Source organism: Cydia fagiglandana, chromosome 6 (assembly GCF_963556715.1).
Source record: "Cydia fagiglandana chromosome 6, ilCydFagi1.1, whole genome shotgun sequence".
Lineage (NCBI taxonomy): Eukaryota > Metazoa > Arthropoda > Insecta > Lepidoptera > Tortricidae > Cydia > Cydia fagiglandana.
Window position 1 is genome coordinate 11719552 of NC_085937.1, and position 13380 is coordinate 11732931.

The window sequence follows — 13380 nt, forward strand, 5'->3', positions numbered from 1 at the left end:
TTTAACTGCAGGGACTGTAAGCGGCAGACAGTTATGGCAAGTTTTGTCTTATAGTGGATATTGCTATGCGCATCCCTGAAGGCATATAAAATAAACAGACAAGGGTGGACAAGGCAAGAAAGGAATGGAAAAAATCACACGGATGGAACAAGTTTTGGTAGATTAATTGGTTTAATTTGACCGATGTTCCGATACGAGTTCGAATCTTGTTGTCCGAAGCGATCAATTCTTTAAAATTTTGATATCGCTTGTGGGCCAGTCATCTTAAGCCTAAAAAGGGGGTCAACCTCGGAATGAGAGATAATAAGCTGGAAACTCGTATACACCTTCGTTATGACATTTTAAAGGTTCTCTTAAAAGTCGACGCATATATCATGTGCGCGTCACAAGTTAATCAAGGTCAAAGTTCATGAAAATCGGTTTTTTGCGAATATCAAGATTTCTATAACTCCACCGCTGTTTACATGTAGGGAAGAATTGTAGAGCATAAAATTTGTGACACGTTAAGCATCAAACATTTTTTCATGAGATTAGCCGTTTTCAAGATATAGGGCACAGAAAGCGCAGTGATCAGACATAAGTACTATAAGTTGGTTTGATAGTGAATGAGACCTTACATTTTGTGACTATGCGCTGAAACTTGGCACAGTTGATTTTTAGCTGGTCTGAGTAGATTCTGACCGGGAGACGTCGAGAGCCACGGCACATTTAGTGGGGGGAGGGGGGTTAAGTTCGACGCTGCCGCGCTTCAATTGAAGCATTATTTCTCTAAATCTATACATATTAGGACATGTGATATATCATTTCCGGATAAATTATGGATGGGGAATCTATTTTTGGAACTAAAACAATGTACTTTCTAACAAAGAAAACGAATAAGAATGAACTTAAAACTAGTTCATCTCGTTATTTTAACTACAGATAGAGATTTCGGGAGTTAAATAAAAGCATGTGAAAACATTTTCATGTATTATTAGTACTTAAAATCTACCTCTTTCCTGTAGAAATACCTTAAGTTAAAGGCTATAAAGCTTAATTTCCTGATTAAACCTCAATAAAGGGGTACCCTTTTTGTAGTAAACTATGTCATAAAATTATTACATACATACACACAAGCTGTTAGCTATTGTCCACAGGAGGGGCCACTTTTGTTTTAAAATCTATATGTGATCCATAAGTGTCATTTTAACGATTAATAAACTTTATAGAACGTATTATTCACACAGATTACCAGCTCGCCTTGCGTTATAGTGCGTTTCCCGTGCCGCTGCGCCTTCTATGCCGTATATCTTGAAAATGGCTAATGGCATGAAAAAACGTTTTATACCTAACTCGTCGCAAATTGTATGCCCTACAATTCTTACCTACATGTCAATAAAATTGGAGCTATAGGAAACTTGATATCCGCGAATAACCAGTTTTTATGACCTTTGACCTGGAATAACTTCCGACGCGCACACGAGTAGTATACCCTATAATGGACGTGGAACCAGTAATGGGACAAAAAAACATAATTCCTCTAAAATAAGTATCTAAAAGTAGTTTATAAACACTGGCTATATATTATCATAAATAAGAGTCCTAGAGCTGTTTCAGTTTGAAGTTTCATTAAATTTGGTTGCTTTTTAAGAAATTGGCGTCAACCCAAAAGTTGCCGTGTCACTGAAAAAAATACCACTACGAATTCTTAACAACTTCGCTAAGAGAGGTGAATTAATTTATTAAATTTCAATTAATTAATACTTGATGAAAACTAGAATGTGTTTTGTTAATTGCATTTACCATGATATAAGGTATACAACACACTATGTTGTGACTCCACAGATGTAAAAAAATAGTGGTATTTGGCCCAATCCCATTATAGGAGCTGTTAAACTGCGTACCTCCTATGATGGGACAATTGACAGAATGATGCTTGCCATGCCATAATATCATATTTAAACAATACAGAAGTAAAATGTAGTTACGAAATATGTCAATCAGGAGGTATTCTCGGACTTCGGATAAATTAATATGTTTTTCCAAACTTTTATTTAACTTGCCCTGTTAGTTAGTGATGGGTCCAATCTTGGTAGCTGAGTTTGAGCCACTTTTCGATTTCCGATTCAGTTGAAATTTTGTGTAAGTACGTAATTAAGTATGTAAATCGGATGATAATGCAATATTATGATAACATGGACCTAATCTGATGATGGAGACAGGAGGTGGCCATGGGAACTTTATCGCAATAAACCCTAACTAATTGTGTTTGGGTATATTAGAATTGTCTCGATGGATCTAATACAATAATAATTGGCTGTGGAAAGAAAAATACATTCAACAATAAAGCTTATACCAAAAATAGTTTTTTTTCCCTAACTTATTCCCCATTTCAATATTTTATACTGATGGAGCAATGTCCATTATAGGGGGCCCATTACTGGATCCTCGTCCATTACCGGGGGCCCATTACTGGAGCTTTGGTGTCCATGACTGGAGAAAAAAAGCATAGTTTTAATTTGTTAAATATGTGGAAACTAATTGCTGTATCTTTGATACAACACGCCTAAAACATGAAAGACGGATAGGACTTTCATCTTTTAACACGCTAAGCTGTAGATGATTTACATGTATACGGGAAATATCATAAATACTCCAAATTTCCTCTTAAATGTCCCATGACTGGTGCTGTTACTATATATGCGTCGAATTTTAAGAGAACCTTTAAAATGTCATAACTAAGGTGTATACGAGTTTCCAGCTTATTATCTCTCATTCCGAGGTGAAACCCTTAATTTAACTGGACCATTGCAGCTTAGTACAGAATTAATTTAAAATGTATATTTAACATTTGTAAATTTTTCAAGACAATTTAGATATATGTAGTAGGTAGGTTTCGTTTTTTATCGGTACGATAATTTTGACGCTCAAGCACGATAATTCACTTCATATTCACTTGCACTCACCTGGCAACCCTAGATGGCTCGCCCTCCGTCCGGGCCCAATCGCATCGCCGTGCCTTACTCAGCTGTTTTGGGTCGATAAAGATGTTATTTTTACATTCATTTGTTTTTTTCTAGTAGATTGATAATACGATATGTTAAAAATAAAGCGGAAAGCATTATCACTAGAAGAAAAGGCGATGATATTAAAAATTTATGATGAAAAATCGAAGACGAAAAAAACAACGGACTTAGCTGCCGAACTGCGGATGCCAGTGTCTACTCTGCGTACAATATTAAAAAACAGAAAAGAAATCCAAGAAAAGGCCTTATTGAGAACTGCAAAGAGAAAAAGACAGAAGGTAGGAAAATTTTACAAATTAGAACACATTTTAGCAGAATGGTTTCACCAAGCGCGAGCTTTAAAACAACCTATGAATGGGCGCATTATTTGCGAAAAAGCACGTGAAATTGCTGAAAGCTTACACATAACCGATTTTACTGGTTCAAACGGTTGGATTAATCGTTTCAAAAATCGTTACGGCTTAATATACCGCCATGTTAGTGAGGATTCAGAAACGGCAGCAGATCACGGTGTATACGAAAACAACGTCCAAGTCAACGTAATGTTGGAAACAGTGGCAGAACACGTTGAAGATCACCAAATCGGCGTCAAATATGAAACTATGGCAGAAGAGGCAGAGCAAAATGTTAGTACATGGATGACCGCTCTTCCGAACTTATTACGAAATTATGAGCCTCAGGACATTTTTAACGCAGACGAATTCGGTTTGCTTTACAAATTGATGCCTGATAAATCTTATACCTTCAATGGGGAGCCCTGCCACGGTAACGGAGAAAGGCTAACTGTCCTAGCGTGTGCAAACTCAGATGGTTCAGAAAAGTTACGTTTGCTAATCATAGGTAGTGAGAAAAATCCACGTTGTTTGAAAAATGTAAGATCTCTACCGGTCACTTACGATGTACAATCACATGCATGGATGACTGGCAGGCGGTTCGCTGATTGGTTGAAAACTTTGGATAATCACTTCCACATGCTGGGTCGGAAAATAATACTATTCATTGATGATTGTCCTGCACATCCCAAAGATGTTGAGCTAACAAATATCAAGCTCGAGTTCATACCTCCAAATGCAAGCAGCTGGCAACCAATGGTTCAGGGTATAATACACGCCTTTAAACAAGGTTATAGATCTCGAGTAGTACATCGGTATCTAAATGAAAAACCCGATTCTAAAACACCGCTGAACTTACATGACGGGATACTTTACATTGCAGCAGCATGGCAAGCTATTAGGACTGAAACCATACAAAACTCTTTTGACAAAGCAGGTTTTCGAAATAATGTAGAGTTAGAGGTAATACAACCTGCAATATTGCAGGATTTTTCGGGATATGATATTGACGACAATGTCGCAACTTGTGAAGACCCTTTGCGTTTTGATGACGCGAATACCACCCAAACTGAGACTGAAAGTGATCATGAAGATGCACAAAAATTGGAGGAAACTCCAATTATGTCAGATGCCCAGGCTTTGACAGCAGTAGCTGATTTAAGACGCTATGTGTCGTGTGTATGTGATAGCGAACACATTATCACGAAATTGAATTACATTGAAAATTTTGTAATTAATAATGCATCTAAATCACATTGCCTACAAAGTAAATAATCGAAAAAGAACTAGTACCATTTCTAATTAAGCCCCCTCCCTTTCATAATACTTTACGGGCCTGCCGGCGTATTATGGATGGCTTTATCCACATGATAAAATAACACTCTCCCTACAGTGTAAAAAGCGAGTTATTTTATCACGTGAATAAAGCTATCCTTATGGATAAGATCCGCCGGCAGATTTAGTTCAAAATGACAGATTATTACTATTATCAGTTAATTCAGGTTTGTAGCGCGTTTATGAATAAGGGGGTATACCCAAAATAATAGTAGCAGATAGTAGGTACTAGTTTCCTACAAAACGGAAGTTTTGACAGCGATTCGTGGACGCATCAATCATGCTATCCCTTTCGGCTATTTACCGAGGCTGAGGTGTAGGATTGATTTTATTTCAGCAAAATAAGAACGAGTTATACAGCTTTTTTCATTTATTTAGCAAATTAATATGTATGCCACAATTCATACCTAATTTTTCCACAGAAACTTAAGTCTACAGAGATAAAGTAAATGTTTTGCGTTAGCACTAGTACTATGTTCAAATTAATGGTGTGGCCACTCACATTTTCATCGTGTTTTGATCAATGTTGGTCCTTTAGTAAAGGCTAGACGGTAACCTTTTACTACCGGTTCAATTTATACCCTATGTGATTAAAATTTTTATGCTCTGGTTTCGTAGGATAGCGGTGCCGTCATATAGCGGCCGTCTCCATACAAATACTACGACATCCATATTAAGCCGTATTACAATTTTATTGATTCTCGACACGATTAATTGGTTAGGTAAATTTCTAGGTGCTGCATATGTTCAGTAAATTATTGACAATAGAACCCAGTGCAATCAGGTTTCTTTAACCCCAAATCAAAACTATTAAACCTCATTTACAATATTTAGGTTAGATCTAAATAATTCTATATAGGCAAGCTAGATTTTAACTCACATTAAAGTAAAATAATATAAACATTGTCATCATTGAGTAAAATAATTAATGCTTAAATACACAGAACATCAAAAATGAAGTCATTCAAAATAAATTGTCTTGTCTATCACATACAAATATGTAAAGGGTTAGTGTTTTGTTTAAGTTTCTTACAGTTGTATCATTGTTGATATTCTTCTGCATTTAGGGGTAAAATCAGTCGAAATACAGTACTTATGGCTAATTTAGACTTATTTATAAACAAATAATTCTTAATACGGTCTCTGGCGATCTCGGCCCCTGTAACAAGAAAAAGTTGTTTGTCATAATATTAATAACCAAACCACAAGTTGCTCTGCCCTAAATATTGTGTAACTATTTGTATATTTTGTATGAAGAGGTTTTCCAATCAGAAAAGGTTTCGTATACTTACATATGGAGCATAGTTAGGAAAGGGTGGTATTCCACCTATCCAATTTCTTTGTCCAATGTGTATTGCGTCTCACATTTTGCTTTAATGAAAGTGAGACGCACTGACATTGGACAAGTGGAATACCACCCAAAGCCACATAAAAACCATAAAAATATTTAAACACAATTATTACAATGTTGGTTATGTGGCAAATTGATTTCATAGGGGCAGTTCGATGGATAATGGCTTAATGGCAGACAGAGCTGATAAAATAAACACCTTTCCTCATTTTAAATTGAAAGAAATAAATGGTTCTCACCCTCCATCCCCACGCATAGCACCGCCGCTGTTGCGATCGCCACCGCCGCCGTATCCGCGCCGGTCGCCGCCGCGGTCCCCGCCACGGTCACCACCACGGTCTCCGCCGCGGTCGCCTCCGCGGTCCCCGCCGCGACCGCCCCAGCCGCCGCCGCCGCCGCCGCGCCCGCCGCCCCCGCGCCCACCGCGGCCGGGGGGTCCGCCGCCACCGCGACCGCCGCCTCCGGGCGGGCCGCCGCCACCATCGCTGCCGCCGGGCTTCTCTTCATTACATCTATTGCAAGCTTTACGCCATGAGAAATTGGTGTTTCCGCAGGTGGGGTTAGGGCACCGCCAGTCGCCCTCTCGGTTGCCGGAGGGCGGGCCGCCGCCGCCGCCGCCGCCGCGCGGGCCGCCGCCGCCCCCTCGGCCGCCGCCGCCGCCCCGGCCCCCGCGGAATCCACCTCCACCTCCTCCGCCGCCGCCGCCGCCACCGCCTCTTCCTCCGGCCCAAGTGTTTTGTCTTTGCGCGAGAGACACTTTGATAACGACTCCGTTGAAGTCCTTGTTATTGAACCATTCGATGGCAGATGTGGCCGCATTGGAGTCCTCGTAGGTCACGGTAGCCTCGCCTTTAGGCTGACCGGTGGCTTTATCTTTATACATCCAGACCTTAGGCCTTTGGGTCTTCTTGTCGGTCTGAAAAATAAATGTATTTTCGAGTTATGATCACAAAGATCGAGTGGTCAGGCGAGCGGACTAAAAAACAGAAGTTTGTGAGTTTGAACCCTTTTGAACGCTGGGCCTAGCTCGTAAGGAAAACTCGGAACACAGCCAGTGAGGGCAAACAGCGAGGAATCTGAACTACATACGTAAAAAATAGTGTCTGCGATTATTCTGGTCTGGAGATTATGTTGCCGAGCAGACCGCATTCGTGGAATCGTTGCATAAGCCAAGGGGTAACGGTCGAAAAAACACTTCAAAGTCCGACATTGGAACGGGTACCTATTGACGAAAATTACCTTTATAATGCCAATTGATCCAAAGTGGCGGCACAATTCGTCTTCAGTAGTAGCGGGATCCATCCCCTGAATGAAAATCGTGTCTTCTTGGGTGACCATGTCACCCCCACCCCCTCCACCCCGATCTCCAAAGCCGCCGCCGCCACCTATAAGAAATAACTGGTTATTTATTGAAAAATAACGTAGGTTGGATTCCATTACACCTACTTTCAGTTTTTAATATGCAATGATCGTAACTACTTATGAATATGTAAGTTATTGAAGATATAAAATTCCATACTAGTGTGTACGATGAAAATATACAACCCCTCAGGTTATTTTTGTTTTTTACTGTAAGCTTTTTTCTGAAAATCATCATAAGTAGTTATTACCATAACGACGACGTACTAAAATATTGTCTATACATGGATTTGTATCTCATTTTACTTCTTATTATACTAATCGCTCGAGCAATTAACAACCACTAAGTGGATTTTGTTCCTGAAATTTTAGCGAAATGTTGTATACATGAAACTTTGTAAGTACCATTCTTTTTTAATAATGCTCATATTTCGCATTTTATTAATATAATACGGTTACGGCCTTTGAAGGAGACTTGTTATAAGTAAAATGTGTATGTTCCAGTGAGTGTACATACATGTCCGCTTGTGCCTAGCTTAAGACCTCAAGATAGATAACCATCTTGAAAATAATAACGCGGTCTGAAACGTCGGCCATTGCCTGTAAAGTGTAGACGATGAAAAATGTCGATACCTAATCTATGAGCCAAACGCCGGGTCATTTATAAACACTGATTAAACGTTCAAACATTTACGGAACCTGGTTAAATTAGACTTAAAGATCTGAGAAAATTGCAGAGATCTGGCTGTACCTTGTTAAAGAGAAGTACCACTTCAAATGTTACCAATCAGCTGTAAACTAACCGGCTGCTGTCACGATTGTCCATAGGTTTAAATAACGCCACACTGTTGCCCTTTTGGTTTACCAGAACAGCACTTGCTTCTCTATGTTGCGATAAAGTCACGACATACATACTAAAATTATCCTTGCACTGTACACCCTAATTTTCGTTGTACCTGTTTACATTATCTGCGACGATAAACACCCTGGGTTGAATTTTCTTTCCACCATTGATACCAGTTTTATTAAAGTTTAAACCTTCGTGAAATAAAAATAATGCCGAATTTTGATTGATCCCTATTTAGCAGCCAGTCAGCAACATCGATCAAAACAGTTTTCCATGGCGTGATATGCAGTACACGACGCTAGATTTGACCACTTATTGAAACTCGTATATTAATCTGATTAACCTTTACAAGTATACAATACACTATACTCCAACGGTGTAACCAATCAAACATTTTCTTACTATATCAGTAAGTCGTTTACCTAACGTAATAACTTATAATTATATCGAATCGCGGATGAACATACGCAAATTTAAATTATATATGTAAACACATCTTATAGCACATTCAAACCATAGGGCTGCCAAAACAATATACAGAGTTTTTGGTATCTTTGCGGCCATAATTTTAGGGAGTTATAACCATGACACTTTCTTCTACCTTATCTATATGTAGTATCTATATTATCACGCGCTTTGACTTTAAATTTTAACACAAATATAGCATTTTTTAAATTTTGACAAAAAACTCACTAATTCGAAATTATACTCATCAGTGAGTTTACAAGCAAAAAAGTTTTGTTCTATATCATGAGAACAATCCGCCTGAAACTAGGACACGATAACAATAACTCTGCATATTCTACACGTTTGCGTGAAATCCTGACGTCTTATAAAACCTGTTAGCCACTTAACAAGACTGCTGACACAGCTTCAATTACGCACAACCCATTATTAGTCGTACAAATATCTGTAGATTATACACAATATTTTTGCTCCTTTAACGACGCCGGTCTTCTTGTTACATTTGAAGCACATGTTCATGAAGTTTTTTACGCGCATACCAAATTACACAAAACCTTGTTACGAACACAACAATAATTTTAGAGACCCCAATGGTTTCCAGTATCGAGAGGCATCCCGTAGAATTAATGTGATGCCGAATAGATGCGCTGCCTTGCCGATTTCCAAAAACTTGAAAACCTTATCACTTTTATTTAAATTAAGGTCCTAGGCAAGCGCCTATGAATCATTGACGCTAGAATACTGCTGTTAATATCACCTGTCGTTCAACGCCCATTGCACGTACCAGTTACCATCACACCCCATATTTCAATATCTTCTTTAACCCCCTTCAGTTCAAGCTTTGAACCCTATAACATACGTTTCCGACTTATTTAAACCTTTAAAACCATATTCACCCTTTATAACCAATCCTATTTTATACCCGCCTAAAGTATGCGTAAAATATGCTTTATAATTGTATATCCTAGATAAAATACCTGGCTTAAAATATATCGTCTGAAGCAGCAATTTGTCAACAGCCAAGTAGTGATTACACACCAGTAGACAATAGTAAAATAATTTGGCAGCCCTTATGTAATTACGTATTAAAAATATGACAACAGCACCGCTCGCATCGCGAGGAGCTTTACCTTTATTAAAACCACCCCCCCTGCCGCCGCCACTAAAACAACAAGAAGATCGTTTAGTACACTTGGGCTGGCGGGTCGGGGACACTCAGAACGGGCCGCGCTGGTTCACCTAGGCGCACCTTAACCAGTGACCATACTCGGGATCCTTTTCGTTACCGTTATGTTTAAACCTTGATACCTTGAAAATCTTGGAACAACATTTTTTGACAATTATTATAAACAATGATTACAATTCTTGAAACATGCACATGAGACATGATCACCATAGGAAATAATGTCTTCAATAGAATGCATTATTACAGTATAAACAGTAGAGTCCCCATATTGATGTCAAATAATAATGAGTTTAAAAAATAATAGACATAATACACCTATCCAGACTAAGAAAGCAGTAAGTGTTGAATGGGTACATTTTCTAGGGCCAATCAATAAATATGATATCTTCTGGTGAATTCTATGTTCTTCCCCAAGTACGAATCTGCATTGTCTTGGTTGTCATTTGACAACTGCTTTGGAGTTATCCTGCTTGCCTCCTGGTTTTCCAAATTTACTCAGGATCAGTGTTTTCCGTGCTCTGGTGTCAATCAACCGGCTGCCACTTGTCTTGTTGATTGTCTGTTTGTAGTTGTTGCATGCAATTTCCCAAACTGCCAGTTCTATGCCACAGAGTGCCAAGGAGTACCTTGTGGTATATAGTGCAGAACCTACTAATAAAGTATTATTGAACACCACTTTACTCCTGATGACACTCCTTGGTATATAGTGAAACATGTAGAGCGTTTTTTGACTTAAAATATGTCAGTGACCCTTTCTATATATATTTCATATGTCTGTGCGTCAGGGATGTTTTGTTATTAAAACCACTTTACTGCTCACTCAGTTTAGATATGGCTAAAAATGTAGACAACACATTAACAAAAATTGTTGATTGTTCAGATCAAATGATTGTTATGTTCGTTAAAAGTCTTAAAACCCTTTTGGAAAAACCTACTTTTTAAAATCTCAGCCACTACCAGTGGTAAAAACTTGGTTAGGTAAGGTAAGCCCTATGTAAACTTAAGTACAAGTGAAAATTATAAGACCTCCATGAGCACACAGGCTAGAAATCTAATTTGGTTTTTGTGAATTACCTCATGTCAACTATTTAGGATGCTTCTGTAACAGCAGACAGTGCTCTTACATTATACATTAAGTATTTTTTTGTACTTTATTGCGATGTTTTATGAAATAAATTCATGGCTTTCCAAAGGTAATGTAATAAAACGATGTACCAAAAACTTCATTACATTTTATCTAACAACCAACAATTGTTAATGAAATGGGGATTCTACTGAGTAGTTACATTTAATTAACAATAAGCAGATAACATGTTTTTATATAACTGATAAATATTAAACCTCTAAATTGTGACTTTTCTGAGATAAAAACACTCCACTCGGTCCCCATAATTACTATTAGTCTTCTTATAACCCACACTAAGTACTTCTTTATACCTCTGACTTTTGTTACCAATAAAACCTTACTGACATGTATGTTCATAGTTATACCCATAAAACTACCCGAAAATAATTCAGACCTTCATTTACAACCAATTTTAGTTTCTCACATAAGCTCTTCACCTCACCCTTGATCAGGAGATAGCCTAATTCACACTGCTTGTGTTACAGATAAAAGAATTATAAGATCAAAAACTTGCTTACCCATATCCTCCATCTCTACTCCCACCATCCCGATTGTAACTGGACCGGTCGCCACCGCCGTATCCGCCGCGGTCCCCGCCTGAGTAACCGCTCCCGCCGCGGTCTCCGCCGCCATAGCCCCCAGAGCTTCCTCGGTCACTGCCATAGCCACTACCGCCGCGGTCACCGCCGCTCACATTATATCCACCGCCATTGTTGCGGTCATATCCTCCACCGTTGCCACTTGCGCTCCCTCCATAACTGGAGCCTCCATAGCTTTGGCCATAATTATTTCCCCCTGCTTGGCCACCGGCATAGCTGTTGGCACCTGAAGCAGAAAAGTAATAGAAGTGGTAAAAATGTAATTGTAACGCTATAATCTATATCCGCGTGTTACTAAAGACGCATTGCTAATCAATTCTAACCTGCGGCTTGTTGTCCCCATTCTTGGCTTGGATTCTGGGTAGCGTAACTGCCTTGGTTGTATCCTCCCTGCTGTCCGGCGCCATAACTATTGTCACCTGAAGACAAATTTGGTGGAGGTACAGAATATTGAGCGGAATATCCGCCGCCGCTGTAATCGCCAGAGGCGTAATCTAAAAGAAAACATGGATGTATGTAAGTAACTAAAATATATCTGTTTGCTATAAAAGTAACGTTAAAAATACTCACGGTCGCCCATTTTCAGGGATAATAAAACAGGGACCACTTAATTTCACTTGAGACGCGTTTCGGCACGCATCTACTTTCCCGTTGACTTTATGAAAAAGATGGAGGGCGCCAAGCAGGCATGCGTAGTCAGTAACGTCAATGCTACCAACCCACCAAATGTCATGGCGGGATCGAGCAAGCCGAGCAAGCGCAAGCGTGGCGTTAAAACCATTACAGACGGCCGGCCGCACCGGACCGCGAGTTTGGTGAGGTCGTGAGGTGAAAACACAATTTAAAGAAAAAACCCTAGCCGCACATCAAAGAGTAGGTATAATAGTATAATATTCTATATATATGAGTAGTATAATTAGTCGTTAATCTAATTATACTGACACAAAAATAAAGAATCGTTGTCGATTATCGTAACGATTTGTCATACACACGGTAGATAAAATCTCGCAAATCGGACTGCACAGACTAATCGCTATGATTTATAGTGATTTTAACGTGTGTAGACGGGGTACGGGCTGAGATCGAGTAAGAAATATCACTTTCTCGCTCTCACTTATCGGTAAGTATATTTGTTTATGGGCGCACTGTGGTGCGGTAGTCTGTTACGGCTTTAACGCATGTACGACAGACCACCTCCCACACGATCAAACCGGGCCAAGGTCGCGGTCCGGTACACCCTTTTGAGCACCCGGGACTGTCCCACTTCAAAAGCCCCCTCCAGACTGCGCGTGAATCGCGGGCGAAGCCGCGAACGCGAGTGTGGAGTCGATTTCGCTGTCTGCGAAAATCGACGCCACACTCGCGTTCGCGGCTTCGCGCACGAGTGTGGAGGAGGCTATACATCTCTATACATAGACATAGGGAATCTTACTATCTTTGTCTTACGCTAGTACTAGCACCCAAAAGAAAAGGGAGAGTGTATAACTTTCCTGTTTCTTAACCTTTTGTATGTCTAAGCACACTTCAGTGTGAAGCACATTAGATATACGAAGGGTTAAGGGTGCACTCTACAGGGTGTCCCAAACTTATGGGACATGAAGGGGAAGTACCTTAAATAACGTAGATAGTGTATTTTGCTCAAAGAAAACTTTGTTATTTTTAAAAGTTAGTAATTCTGCATTCATAGATTTTCTAAAAATTACTTGCTTCGTCTGGGAATCGAACCGACTTAAATGTCAAAAAAAATCACCCTACTTTTTTATCATATGGTGCAA

The 13380-nt window shown here is 39.4% G+C and overlaps 2 protein-coding genes across 3 annotated transcripts; one reads left to right on the forward strand and one right to left on the reverse strand.

Annotated features, from left to right (window-relative positions):
• Positions 1 to 2991: 2991 nt before the first annotated feature.
• Positions 2992 to 4626, forward strand: LOC134665587 (tigger transposable element-derived protein 4-like). Its single transcript, XM_063522555.1, has one exon. The coding sequence runs from the start codon at positions 3077 to 3079 to the stop codon at positions 4610 to 4612; it is 1536 nt and encodes a 511-aa protein (XP_063378625.1). The 5' UTR covers positions 2992 to 3076; the 3' UTR covers positions 4613 to 4626.
• Positions 4627 to 5024: 398 nt separating this feature from the next.
• Positions 5025 to 12323, reverse strand: LOC134665220 (RNA-binding protein cabeza-like). Of its 2 annotated transcripts, none has more exons than XM_063522096.1 (7): positions 12176 to 12323; positions 11929 to 12099; positions 11525 to 11831; positions 9825 to 9856; positions 7263 to 7408; positions 6263 to 6939; positions 5025 to 5831 (listed from the first exon to the last, which is right to left on the reverse strand). In XM_063522096.1, the coding sequence occupies exons 1-7, from the start codon at positions 12183 to 12185 to the stop codon at positions 5804 to 5806; spliced, it is 1371 nt and encodes a 456-aa protein (XP_063378166.1). In that variant the 5' UTR covers positions 12186 to 12323; the 3' UTR covers positions 5025 to 5803. The 2 variants fall into 2 exon arrangements, with proteins under 2 accessions (XP_063378166.1, XP_063378167.1); XM_063522097.1 differs by having other exon boundaries at positions 11929 to 12024; positions 12176 to 12322.
• Positions 12324 to 13380: the final 1057 nt, after the last annotated feature.